At 44.9% G+C, this 14,140-nt stretch overlaps 1 protein-coding gene across 1 annotated transcript in view; it reads left to right on the top strand.

Annotated features, from left to right (window-relative positions):
• LOC110502371 (copine-8-like) overlaps positions 1 to 10,606 on the top strand; it is a 70,916-nt gene extending 60,310 nt beyond the window's left edge. Inside the window, exons 17-20 of the mRNA XM_036959047.1 lie at positions 2,633 to 2,735; positions 5,232 to 5,289; positions 7,687 to 7,760; positions 9,067 to 10,606. Coding sequence (XP_036814942.1) covers positions 2,633 to 2,735; positions 5,232 to 5,289; positions 7,687 to 7,760; positions 9,067 to 9,273 — 442 coding nt within the window. The 3' untranslated portion in view covers positions 9,274 to 10,606. The remainder of the gene's footprint in view (positions 1 to 2,632; positions 2,736 to 5,231; positions 5,290 to 7,686; positions 7,761 to 9,066) is intronic.
• The last annotated feature ends 3,534 nt before the right edge of the window (positions 10,607 to 14,140 follow it).

The raw sequence follows: 14,140 nt of genomic DNA on the forward strand, positions 1-14,140 counted from the left end.
CTATACCATCTACTGCATCTTGCCTATGCCGCACGGCCATCGCTCATCCATTTATTTATATGTACATATTTTTATTCATTCCTTTACACTTGTGTGTATAAGGTAGTTGTTGTGAAATTGTTAGATTACTTGTTAGATATTACTGCATTGTCGGAACTAGAAACACAAGCATTTCGCTACACTCGCATTAACATCTGTTAACCATGTGTATGTGACCAATAACATTTGATTTGATTTGACTAGAGGTCCATGCAAGAGAATAGACGGATTAGTAAAAGAGTGGTCATAGGCTAACACAAAATATGCATCATAGCAGGGGTTGGAACCTAAATTGTTTTCCAATAATTTTGTTCTGAACAGAACCAATATTTTTTTGGTTCCTTTCAGTTTGTTGGACTAAAGCTAGCTAGCTAACGAGCGTGTGTGTGCAGAGCGGCACACAATTAAAAACACGCCTTCTTTTTTGTGGTTAATAAATCCAATGTGAGTAATGATAACTATAGTATCCTTAACTAGCATTGGAAAAACTTAATCCATTCTTCTGTAATAAAAAATCACTCTCTAATTTCTGAATCACGCTTGTAACGTCAGTAGGCTACAGTAGCCTATGCTTCAGAGGGGGAGGGACATGAGAAGGGGGAGGGGTAGATTGGCTACACACACACACACACACACACACACACACACACACACACACACACACACACACACACTGGCAAAGATTTCCAGCTGGCAGGCAGACACTGGAGTAAGTTTCTGAGTGACAGAGTGAGGGCTTTGCATAGGTGCTTTGTTGCATTTTTTGTGGGACTGAAACAAATGCTGGACTGTAAAATAACGTGATTACCCGGTTCTCAGGCTTTTAAAATAATGCTTCTATTCTAGAACAGTATATTTTATTCGGTTTTCGGTTCTGTTCCCTGAATCGGGTCCAACCGCTGCTTCATAGATACATTTAATTCATTGATTTATGACATTTGATATTGTAGTCATTTAGGGAACGCTCTTATCCAGAGAGACTTACAGTATTAGCTCTCCTCCCACCAACCTCTCTGTTTCTCCTCCCTCCCCTCCCCTCCCCTCCCCTCCCCTCCCCTCCCCTCCTCCCACCAACCTCTCTGTTTCTCCTCTCTCCCCTCCCCTCCCCTCCCCTCCTCTCCCTGCTCTCCTCCCACCAACCTCTCTGTTTCTCCTCTCTCCCCTCCCCTCCTCTCCCTGCTCTCCTCCCACCAACCTCTCTGTTTCTCCTCTCTCCCCTCCCCTCCCCTCCTCTCTCTGCTCTCCTCCCACCAACCTCTCTGTTTCTCCTCTCTCCCCTCCCCTCCCCTCCTCTCCCTGCTCTCCTCCCACCAACCTCTCTCTTTCTCCTCTCTCCCCTCCACTCCCCTCCCCTCCCCTCCCCTCCCTGCTCTCCTCCCACCAACCTCTCTGTTTCTCCTCTCTCCCCTCCCCTCCCCTCCCCTCCTCTCCCTGCTCTCCTCCCACCAACCTCTCTGTTTCTCCTCTCTTCCCTCCCCTCCCCTCCCCTCCTCTCCCTGCTCTCCTCCCACCAACCTCTCTGTTTCTCCTCTCTCCCCTCCCCTCCCCTCCTCTCCCTGCTCTCCTCCCACCAACCTCTCTGTTTCTCCTCTCTCCCCTCCCCTCCCCTCCTCTCCCTGCTCTCCTCCCACCAACCTCTCTGTTTCTCCTCTCTCCCCTCCCCTCTTCTCCTCTCCCTGCTCTCCTCCCACCAACCCCTCTTTTTCTCCTCTCTCCCCTCCCCTCCCCTCCTCTCCCTGCTCTCCTCCCACCAACCTCTCTGTTTCTCCTCTCTCCCCTCCCCTCCCCTCCTCTCCCTGCTCTCCTCCCACCAACCTCTCTGTTTCTCCCCTCTCCCCTCCCCTCCCCTCTTCTCTTCTCCCTGCTCTCCTCCCACCAACCTCTCTGTTTCTCCTCTCTCCCCTCCCCTCCCCTCCTCTCCCTGCTCTCCTCCCACCAACCTCTCTTTTTCTCCTCTCTCCCCTCCCCTCCCCTCCTCTCCCTGCTCTCCTCCCACCAACCTCTCTGTTTCTCCTCTCTCCCCTCCCCTCCCCTCCCCTCCCCTCCCCTCCCCTCCCCTCCCCTCCCCTCCCCTCCCCTCCCCTCCCCTCCCCTCCCCTCCCCTCCTCTCCCTGCTCTCCTCCCACCAACCTCTCTGTTTCTCCTCTCTCCCCTCCCCTCCCCTCCTCTCCCTGCTCTCCTCCCACCAACCTCTCTGTTTCTCCCCTCTCCCCTCCCCTTCCCTCTTCTCCTCTCCCTGCTCTCCTCCCACCAACCTCTCTGTTTCTCCTCTCTCCCCTCCCCTCCCCCCCCTCCTCTCCCTGCTCTCCTCCCACCAACCTCTCTGTTTCCCTCCCCTCCCCTCCCCTCCCCTCCCCTCCCCTCCCCTCCCCTCCCCTCCCCTCCCCTCCTCTCCTCTCCTCTCCTCTCCTCTCCTCTCCTCTCCTCTCCCCTCCTCTCCCTGCTCTCCTCCCACCAACCCCTCCCCTCCCCTCCCCTCCCCTCCCCTCCCTGCTCTCCTCCCACCAACCTCTCTGTTTCTCCTCCCTCCCCTCCCTTCCCCTCCCCTCCCTTCTCCTCTCTCTCGCTCTCCGCCCCCCCCCCCCCCCTCCAGGTATGCACAATCAGTGAAAGACGGCTCCCAGTACTTCATCCTCCTTATCATCTCGGACGGCGTCATCACCGACATGGCTCAGACCAAAGAGTCTATCGTAAATGTAAGACATCTCAAACTTACTATTAATTAAAGGCCCACTCTTACAACATTTAGTCAGCCATTTTTATACATGTAAAATGTATGCTATAGCCTACACATCTTCATGAGTTAGAGTGGTTACATTTATCCAGCCCCATCCCCCAGTTATATAGCAAACCAAGTGGCGGGTCTGGATTTACAGTGAGGGAAAAAAGTATTTGATCCCCTGCTGATTTTTCACGTTTGCCCACTGACAAAGAAATGATCAGTCTATAATTTTAATGGTAGGTTTATTTGAACAGTGAGAGACAGAATAACAACAACAACATCCAGAAAAACGCATGTCAAAAATGTTATAAATTTATTTGCATTATAATGAGGGAAATAAGTATTTGACCCCTCTGCAAAACATGACTTAGTACTTGGTGGCAAAACCCTTGTTGGCAATCACAGAGGTCAGACGTTTCTTGTAGTTGGCCACCAGGTTTGCACACATCTCGGGAGGGATTTTGTCCCACTCCTTTTTGCAGATCTTCTCCAAGTCATTAAGGTTTCGAGGCTGAAGTTTGGCAACTCGAACCTTCAGCTCCCAACACAGATTTTCTATGGGATTGAGGTCTGGAGACTGGCTAGGCCACTCCAGGGCCTTAATCTGCTTCTTCTTGAGCCACTCCTTTGTTGCCTTGGCCGTGTGTTTTGGGTCATTGTCATGCTGGAATACCCATCCACAACCCATTTTCAATGCCCTGGCTGAGGGAAGGAGGATCTCACCCAAGATTTGACGGTACTTGGCCCCATCCATCGTCCCTTTGATGCGATGAAGTTGTCCTGTCCCCTTAGCAGAAAAACAGCCCCAAAGCATAATGTTTCCACCTCCATGTTTGACAGTGGGGATGGTGATCTTGGGGTCATAGGCAGCATTCCTCCTCCTCCAAACATGGCGAGTTGAGTTGTTACCAAAGAGCTCCATTTTGGTCTCATCTGACCACAACACTTTCACCCAGTTGTCCTCTGAATCATTTAGATGTTCATTGGCAAACTTCAGACGGGCATGTATATGTGCTTTCTTGAGCAGGGGGACCTTGCGGGCGCTGCAGGATTTCAGTCCTTCACGGCGTAGTGTGTTACCAATTGTTTTCTTGGTGACTATGGTCCCAGCTGCCTTGAGATCATTGACAAGATCCTCCCGTGTAGTTCTGGGCTGATTCCTCACCGTTCTCATGATCATTGCAACTCCACGAGGTGAGATCTTGCATGGAGCCCCAGGCCGAGGGAGATTGACAGTTCTTTTGTGTTTCTTCCATTTGCAAATAATCGCACCAACTGTTGTCACCTTCTCACCAAGGTGCTAGGCGATGGTCTTGTAGCCCATTCCAGCCTTGTGTAGGTCTACAATCTTGTCCCTGACATCCTTGGAGAGCTCTTTGGTCTTGGCCATGGTGGAGAGTTTGGAATCTGATTGATTGATTGCTTCTGTGGACAGGTGTCTTCTATACAGGTAACAAACAGAGATTAGGAGCACTCCCTTTAAAAGTGTGCTCCTAATCTCAGCTCGTTACCTGTATAAAAGACACCTGGGAGCCAGAAATCTTTCTGATTGAGAGGGGGTCAAATACTTATTTCCCTCATTAAAATGCAAATCTATTTATAACATTTTTAACATGAGTTTTTCTGGATGTTGTTGTTGTTATTCTGTCTCTCACTGTTCAAATAAACCTACCATTAAAATTATAGACTGACCATTTCTTTGTCAGTTGGCAAACGTACAAAATCAACAGGGGATCAAATATTTTTTCCCCTCACAATGTTGATAGTGTTTAATGTCTGTCTATGTTGAAGTAATGCTGTTTGGAATGCCCTGACTCAAAAATTGTGTTACATAGAAATAGAAATCGCTGCTTTTCGTTAAACAATTTTCCCTACGTACTGTAATGTGATTGTGGGGTACGATATGAGAACAACGAGTTTCAAGCAGCCCCAGAAATAGATGTTCCTCATATTTCTGCCAATTTAATGTTCACCTAAATGGCAATACAAAGTTATGAAACATAGTGATGTGTTAATCTATCATTCTTTCTCACAAACCTTTGGCAAATGGCTATCCACTCAAAATTGCAATGCAATATGTGTCCGCTATGGGAGGAGATGGAAATTAGGTTCATTTATAAGCTGTCAGACTGGCTGGGGTTTACACACAAGTTGTACATGCATGAAATGACAGAGGTGACAATCCTACAAAGGCTTGGCAAAATGTGGGAGCCAAACCACATAAAGGAGCAGAATTGGAAAACATTGACCACTTTGTGACAGGCAGTTTCTACCATTTTTCTCTGAGAAGGAGAACTTGTACAGTATTTACAGTATTGTCAATAATTGGGGGTATTTCTCCTGTGGCGTTTTAGATAACGATGGTTATTGACGTTGGCATTGAAAGGAACTTGTTTCCTCAAGCTCTCTTTTTTTTGTTGACACCTCTCTTTCTCTTTATTTGTTTCTCTCTCTCCCCCCACCTCCAAAGGCGGCTACTCTGCCCATGTCAATTATAATTGTCGGGGTTGGACCGGCGGAATTTAATGGTACAAAAGGAATAATGGAATGTGTGTGTGTGCACCCTTGTGTGTGCGTGTATGTGTGTGTGTGTGCACCCTTGTGTGCACCTGTGTGTGTATGTGCACGCATTTGTGTTTCTAATCTCTTCCCTGCGTTAAATCCATTATTTGCCCCTCACCCGGTTCTCCCTCTCTTCTGCTTCTCACCTTTCCTTTTTCTATCCTTCTTTCTTACCCCTCCCTCTCCCTATCGCGCCCCTCACCCGGTTCTCCCTCTCTTCTGCTACTCACCTTTCCTTTTTCTATCCTTCTTTCTTACCCCTCCCTCTCCCTATCGCGCCCCTCACCCGGCTTCCCTCTCTTTTCCTTTCCTTTCATATCTCTCTCTCATTTGCTTCCCATCCCCCACATAGTTTATCTTTCTAAATGTCAATGCTCATTTGACCCAACGTTCTACAGAAATGTGTCATCATTTCCCTTCACCTTTTTGTAGTAACAGACCAAGTCCTCGCCTTTCATCTCTTATCATAGGAAAGAAGTGTTTACAATTCATAAAACACTCCAGCTCCATGATAAACACATTCATTCTTTATGAGCAATTAGCCTTTTAAAGTCAACGGTCCTTTAAGATTATCACGCTTACAAAGTCAATGTGCACAGTAGCATGATGTCCCTCCCTGTTCCACTACACATGGTTGCTTTCCCTTATACAGATGTAGGATCTTAATTTGATCACCCTGTTGCAAGATAACTTTCCTGCAATGAAGGACATTTAAAACGTGTAGTGTATTTGAGGTTTAAAAAGGCTTCTGAAGTTTTGTATTTTCGACTTGGAAATTTCAAACTTGATTTTCCCTTACAAAAAATGTATCAATGCCTACAAAAAAAAAACGTTAATGCTGCAGGATTATTTTCCTGCTTTAGCAAACAGGCTAAAATTAAGATCCTGGATCTGTGCATCAGTGGAGGCTGCTGAGGGGAGAACGGCTCATAATAACGGCTGAAACGGAGCAAATGGAATGGCATCAAACACCTGGAAATCATGTGTTTGATGTATTTGATACCATTCCACCTATTCCAGTCATTACCACAAGCCCGTTCTCCCCAACTAAGGTGCCACCAACCTGCTGTACTGTACATATCCCACCACATACTTCACCACAGCTGGGCTGCAACCTGGTCTCAGAGCAAAACGTATGATATTTTACTCAAATCCATGCCACCCCATTTAGTTTAATATGTTCGTTTACACTAGGTTACATTAGATTGGCCTACCAATGTAATAGTGGTCGTACAATATAATACAAATTGTAGGATGTATAGTATCCTACGTCTTGATCGCATTTTACCCGTTTAGTATGATATATTACATTCGACTTTCAGGTGTCTGTTTCTCAAATTAGACACTCTAATGTACTTGTCCTCTGCTCAGTTGTGCACCGGGGCCTCCCAATCATCTTTCTATACTGGTTAGAGCCAGTTTGCGCTGTTCTGTGAAGGGAGTAGTACACAGCGTTGTACGAGATCTTCAGTTTCTTGGCAATTTCTCGCATGGAATAGCCTTCATTTCACAGGACAAGAATAGACTGATGAGTTTCAGAAGAAAGTTCTTTATTTCTGGCCATTTTGAGCCTGTAATCAAACCCACAAATGCTGATACTCCAGATACTCAACTAGTCTAAAGAAGGACAGTTTTATTGCTTATTTAATTAGCACAACAGTTTTCAGCTGTGCTAACAGAATTGCAAAAAGGTTTTCTAATGATCAATTAGCCTTTGAAAATGATCAACTTGGATTAGCTAACACAACGTGGCATTGGAACACAGGAGTGATGGTCGCTGATAATGGGCCTCTGTACGCCTATGTAGATATTCCATCAAAAAAATAGCAGTTTCCAGCTACAATAGTCATTTACAACATTAACAATGTCTACACTGTATCTCTGGTCAATGTGATGTTATTTTAGGGTTAGGGTTAGGGTTAAAATTGACATTTCTAAGTTACCCCAAACTTTTGAACGGTATTGTATGTTTACTATGTTACGTCTTGTCAAAGTAATGTAACCTAACGTAAAGTAACATATCATGCTAAATGGTTTTGCTCTAAGACCAGGCTGGTTCATCACTCACCCAGTACTGTGCAGTAACTTACAACCAAGGATTTCACGGCTCTACACACACATTTACGGTACTCAAACAACATTGCATGGCAGGCAATGAAACAGTGTCATCTCGTGTAGCATGCTCACTGGCTCTCTGTGTTAATGTAGCGTGTGTATTTAATGCACACGGACGACAGTGCAGCATGTGTAGTCAACGATGTGTCATGCTCTGTGGCACTGATGATGTTGCCATATTGATGTGGGCTTTGTTCTGACATGGCATGGATGACTGATGTGCTTCTCTCTCTCTCTCTCCTTCTCAGAAATGATTGAGCTTGATGGAGACGAAGAGAGGATTTCATCTCAAGGGAGGTTCGCAGAGAGAGATATTGTTCAGGTATTATGGAGCTTTCTCATACATTAACGTAGTTTCATTGTCTCTGGAAATAGGCTGACATTCTATAGAATGTGTATATCATGTATGTGTACTGTATGAAAATGGCCTATGTGAATGGCTTCTCTCTCTCTCTCTGCGTCTTTCATTCCCCCCTCGTTCTAATCCACTGTCTTTCTCCCCATATCTTCACTGGTATTCTGTCTTTCTCCCCATATCTTCACATCTATTCTGTCTTTCTCCCCATATCTTCCTATGTATTCTGTCTTTCTCCCCATATCTTCACATGTATTCTGTCTTTCTCCACATATCTTCACATGTATTCTGTCTTTCTCCCCATATCTTCACATGTATTCTGTATTTCTCCCCATATCTTCACTGGTATTCTGTCTTTCTCCCCATATCTTCACATCTATTCTGTCTTTCTCCCCATATCTTCCTATGTATTCTGTCTTTCTCCCCATATCTTCCTATGTATTCTGTCTTTCTCCCCATATCTTCACATGTATTCTGTCTTTCTCCCCATATCTTCCTATGTATTCTGTCTTTCTCCCCATATCTTCCTATGTATTCTGTTTTTCTCCCCATATCTTCACATGTATTCTGTCTTTCTCCCCATATGTTCACATGTATTCTGTCTTTCTCCCCATATCTTCACATGTATTCTGTCTTTCTCCCCATATCTTCACATGTATTCTGTCTTTCTCCCCATATCTTCACATGTATTCTGTTTTTCTCCCCATATCTTCACATGTATTCTGTCTTTCTCCCCATATCTTCACATGTATTCTGTTTTTCTCCCCATATTTTCACATGTATTCTGTCTTTCTCCCCATATCTTCACATGTATTCTGTCTTTCTCCCCATATCTTCCTATGTATTCTGTCTTTCTCCCCATATCTTCACATGTATTCTGTCTTTCTCCCCATATCTTCACATGTATTCTGTCTTTCTCCCCATATCTTCACATGTATTCTGTCTTTCTCCCCATATCTTCACATGTATTCTGTCTTTCTCCCCATATCTTCACATGTATTCTGTCTTTCTCCCCATATCTTCCTATGAATTCTGTCTTTCTCCCCATATCTTCCTATGTATTCTGTCTTTCTCCCCATATCTTCACATGTATTCTGTCTTTCTCCCCATATCTTCACATGTATTCTGTCTTTCTCCTCCTCTACACCACTTCTCTACCATTATTATTTTCTAATGGAACCACTGTACTCTTTCTCTTACTGTCTCCTCACTCCTTCTCTTCCTCCCCTCTTCTCCGTTCCTTCTCTCTTCCTCCCCCCTTCTCTCCATCCAGTTTGTTCCGTTCCGTGACTACATCGACCGCAGGGGGAACCACATTCTCAGTATGGCCCGTTTGGCCAAAGAGGTCCTGGCTGAGATCCCTGACCAGTTCCTCTCCTACATGAGGACCAGGGGCATCAAACCAGGCCCCTGTCCCCCTGCCTACACCCCCACCCCTGCCTTGCACCCCCTCTTCACCCGACGGGTCAGCCGAATCTGAAGGGTAAGACGCCCCCCCCGACCTCGTCCTCTTTTGCTTCTTCTTCTTCCTCACTGGAGTCGTTTCCACGCTCATGTTGCACCTTTGTGGACTCTGGGATTCCATCATCCATGGCATTGGTCAGCCCTTTCTGTGGAGAGGACAGACCGCCATCATCCCTCATGAAGGACTTCTTCTGAGAGGTCAGAAGTTAGAGGTCAGAGGACGCAGTTTACTGGTCTGACCCAGGAGGTGGGTGAGTCACTGTAATTGACGAGCCAGGAGCAGCATCCAATCTGTGGAGAACCTTTCAGAAGCGCATTTCTGATCTGTTATTTCTACGTCCTGCTCTTCCTCTCAACTTCACTTCTCTTTCACCAACAGTCTCTTTCTAAATGTTTACAAAAGTTGAGGATGACGAGGAGGATTCATACTCGTGGACACATTTTTATTTCTCTCTGATTTGTACTCCAGATGCTCTCTGGCTCTCCTTTTTTTAGCCACAGAGACTGGTGGTAGCGATGATGAAGAGGACGAAGATGATGATGATGCTGATGATGCTGATGATGACAAGCCCAGGAGCCACATCCCATGTGTGGTGTTTATTTCTTTTTTTACGGAGCATGTTGTAGTCCTAGTAGAGAAGCATGCAGTTAAAGTCCTGCACTCAGGGCCTCCTAGCTGATCATTTATTTTCCAACTACCACCTTTGAAGACAGTACCTTCACCACCTATAATCTTCCCACTATATTACGCTCTGTTGTCCGCCTACCTTGACTCAAAGGGGACTTCCTTCAGAGTCTGGTCCTATCAAATACAGCAGGGACTAAACCAGCCTTATTCTCTTTGTGTCCCAAATGGCACCCTATTCCCTACATAGTGCACTACTTTTGAGAGCCCCGGTCAAGCGTAGTGCACTATATAAAGAGTAGGGTGCCTCTTGGGATGCAGAATCTATCCATTGGGTACATTCACAGTCGCCATGCTCACAATAATTCTGGAATAGTGGAATCTCCATCCATGCATGGGAGTTAAAAACATACTTACCAGTTAGTTACACCACCACTTCCATGTGTGTCCTCTGACTCTGGAGTTCAGTGAGAAAATGTTGTTTTGTATTTTCAGGAGCATTCTCTCTTTAGTTTCTACCTCTTGCTTCACATCATGTCACTAAACCTTGTGGATGGATGGATGTGTGTTTTGGAAAGGCAGGATGTTAAGCAGTAATATTTCAGTTTACCTTTTGGTTCACAACGCCGCCTTTGTCTCTCACTGAGTGAAAACATTTTACAGTTACGTTGAACATTTTACTAGCCTACACTACCGGTCAAAAGTTTTAGAACATCTACTCATTCAAGGGTTTTTCTTCATTTTTTCTATTTTCTACATTGTAGAATAATACTGAAGACATCAAAATTATGAAATAACACATTTGGAATCATGTAGTAACCAAAAAAGTGTTAAACAAATCAAAATATATTTTATATTTAAGACTCTTCAAATAGCCACCCTTTGCCTTGAAGACAGCTTTGCACACTCTTGGCTTTCTCTCAACCAGCTTCATCTGGAATGCTTTTCCAACAGTCTTCGCACATATTCTGAGCACTTGTTGGCTGCTTTTTCTTCACTCTGCGGTCCAACTCAATCCAAACCATCTCAGTTTGGTTGGGGTCGGGGGATTGTTGAGGCCAGGTCATCTGATGCAGTACTCCATCACTCTCCTTCTTAGTAAAATAGCCCTTACACAGCCTGAAGGTGTGTTGGGTCATTGTTCTCTTGAAAAACAAATTACAGTCCCACTAAGCCCAAACCATATGGGATGGCGTTCCGCTGCAGAACACTGTGGTAGCCATGCTGGTTAAGTGTGCCTTGAATTCCAAATAAATCCCAGACAGTGTCACCAGCAAAGCACAACCACACCATCACACCTCCTCCATGCTTCACTGTGAGAACCAAACATGCGGAGATCATCCGTTCACCCACACTGCATCTCACAAAGACAAAGAATGTCCATTGATCGTGTTTCTTGACCCAAACAAGTCTCTTCTTCTTATTGATGTCCTTTAGTGGTGGTTTCTTTGCAGCAATTCGACCATGAAGGCCTGATTCACACGGTATGCTCTGAACAGTTGATGTTGAGATGTGTCTGTTACTTGAACTCTGTGAAGCATTTATTTGGGCTGCAATTTCTGAGGCTGGTCATTCTAATGAACTTATCCTCTGTGGTAGAGGCAACTCTGGGCCTTCCATTCCTGTGGCGGTCCTCATGAGAGCCAGTTTCATCATAGCACTTGATGGTTTTTGCGACTGCACTTGAAGAAACTTTCAAAGTTCTTGAAATGTTCTGTATTGACTGACCATCATGTCTTAAAGTAATGATGGACTCTTTGCTTATTTGAACTGTTCTTGCCATATGGACTTGGTATTTTACCTTGGTCTGGTTACTACATGATTCCATGTGTGTTATTTCATAGTTTTGATGTCTTCAGTATTATTCTACAATGTAGAAAATAGTAACAAATAAAGAAAACCCCTTGAATAAGTAGGTGTTCTAAAACTTTTGACCAGTAGTGTATATCAGAACATAATTACAGCACTTATATAGTTGCAGTCAGTTTGTAGATTCATTCCAGTTTCCACTCTCAATTTGCTCAGAAAACCTGGCAGTTGACCAAGAAATGAGATCCTCTGGTTATTTCCTTCTATTTCAACATGATTTAAGATCGCCATTCCTCATAGCAACAACCCTTAGATCCGTGGCTTCAGTTCAGCTTAACCTAGTGTATGGCAAAGTGGGGTGAGGTGGAGGTGATTTCAAAGCCAAAGCAAAATGTCCCCAGCCATAATTAATTATCACCGCAATATTAGGTTTAAAGGTCTGTGGAAGGGTGTGTACAGACTGCTCAACCTCATCATACATTGACTAGTTTACTGGTGGAACACCGCAGACAGTGCACCATGAAATAGATGCATAATACACACTATAAACAAGTGTTCACAACAAGGCCGACTTCAAACACCAACAATCAGTGTGAAATTAACCGGACTATAAAAGAGTTGACCATGAATGCAAACTATGCCAGATAAATCCTACACAGGCATTGAAATAAAAGGCATACATCAAAGCACTTAGACCTACAATCGACAGGGATGCATGAAGACAAACAAAGTCGACCGACGAATGACGAGAATCACGAAATACGAAAGGAAAATCTACACATGCCTTTTTAAAGGGAGCTAAAGCCCCACCTGTGATTCAGCACTGCCACATGGACAGCGCCTCGGTACAGGTAGGCATAGTGGAGCTCTGTGGCGTGGTGCTGAATGGACAGCGCCTATGTCTAGTAGCCAGCTATAGTGGTGTGGTGTAAAGTTCGCCGCCATTGGACTCTGGAGCAGTGGCATCACATTCTCTGGAGTGATGAATCACACTTCACCATCAGGCAGTCCGACGGACAAATCTGGGTTTGGCGGATGCCAGGAGAACACTACCTGCCCCAATGCATAGTGTCAACTGTGAAGTTTGGTGGAGGAGGAGTAATGGTCTTAAAGCTACAGCATACAATGCCATTGTAGATGATTCTGTGCTTCCTACTTTGTGGCAACAGTTTGGGGAAGGCCCTTTCCTGTTTCAGCATGACAATGGCTCTGTGCACAAAGTGAGGTACATACAGAAATGGTTTGTCGAGATCTGTGTGAAATAACTATTGTAAATTGGCACTCCACATGTAAAAGGTTGCCGTCCCAATGCTATAGGCTATATGAAGTCACCCTTGTAGAACGACGCCAGGGATGAGAAAATGTTGACCAGGTGGCTCTGAGAATATTGAAACGTATCAACGAACGAGGCAGTTTAGAGAATATTGAAACACTTTTTATAAACAAGGCAGTTCCGAGAATATTGATTGTAACATAGTAGCCAACGAGAGGGCAGCTCGCGCACCTTTTTATACAGGCCAGCTTGTCTCTGTCTGATGTAGTTGCACTATCTCGGTGCTCATTGTTTAAAATAAAATAAACATCCAGGCATCCACACTATATATGAATTGCGGCAAAGTTGCTTCCTATTTCAGTCACTTCTTTGGTCCCATTCATGTGGGTCAAACAAAAACACTCTAATGATTGACTGACAAATAGTGCCTCCCACAATGCAGGCAATGGCTGAAAGTTGCAGCTGGTGAGGAGCAACTGCAGAAAATGTAAGTCGACTGCAATCGAAACTTCATGACCTTTGAACACATGGTTGTTGTAATGTTCATGCAGTCGACATGTAGTCTGAGAATTTTTATCCCCGTAATGCAACACACTTTGAAAGGGACTTGACAAAAGTGATCCGATTGAACACGACCACGATCTCTGCTCTCTGCTTTCTAAAAGTGAGACAAGGGCACACAGGCTGGCAGCTGCACTCTGAGTGATATTCTGCATGGTCCTAAAGCTAGCCATCCAGTACACTAAACAGCGGGTTCATTTTAGTCGGGATTGGAATGGGAATAGTCTACTTTTTTTTGCCTACTTTACTTATTTGGTCTTGAGCTAGGGTATGGTGACCGCCATACCCAACTTGACGCCCCTGCCTTAGTTACACCTTAGTGAATACATTTTTTGTTTGTTATTTGCGTTCGTATTTCTCTCTCGTTGGGTTGAATTACTCAAACTCAATCAGGTAAATGCTCTGTCACTTTTCACCCAGCTCTATATGACAGTGTAGCGGCAAGAAGTCAAAGCACCAAAACATTGCATCTCAAATGGCCCCGTATTCCCTATATGGTGCACTACTTTAGACCAGGTCCCAAACCGGACTGTAACCATATAATTATAATTATATTGCTATGGAATCGGACCAAACCAGCCTAGACTAGATACAGTATGCCCAGACAAGAAAAGC

Source organism: Oncorhynchus mykiss, chromosome 2 (assembly GCF_013265735.2).
Source record: "Oncorhynchus mykiss isolate Arlee chromosome 2, USDA_OmykA_1.1, whole genome shotgun sequence".
Classification (NCBI taxonomy): Eukaryota; Metazoa; Chordata; class Actinopteri; order Salmoniformes; family Salmonidae; genus Oncorhynchus; species Oncorhynchus mykiss.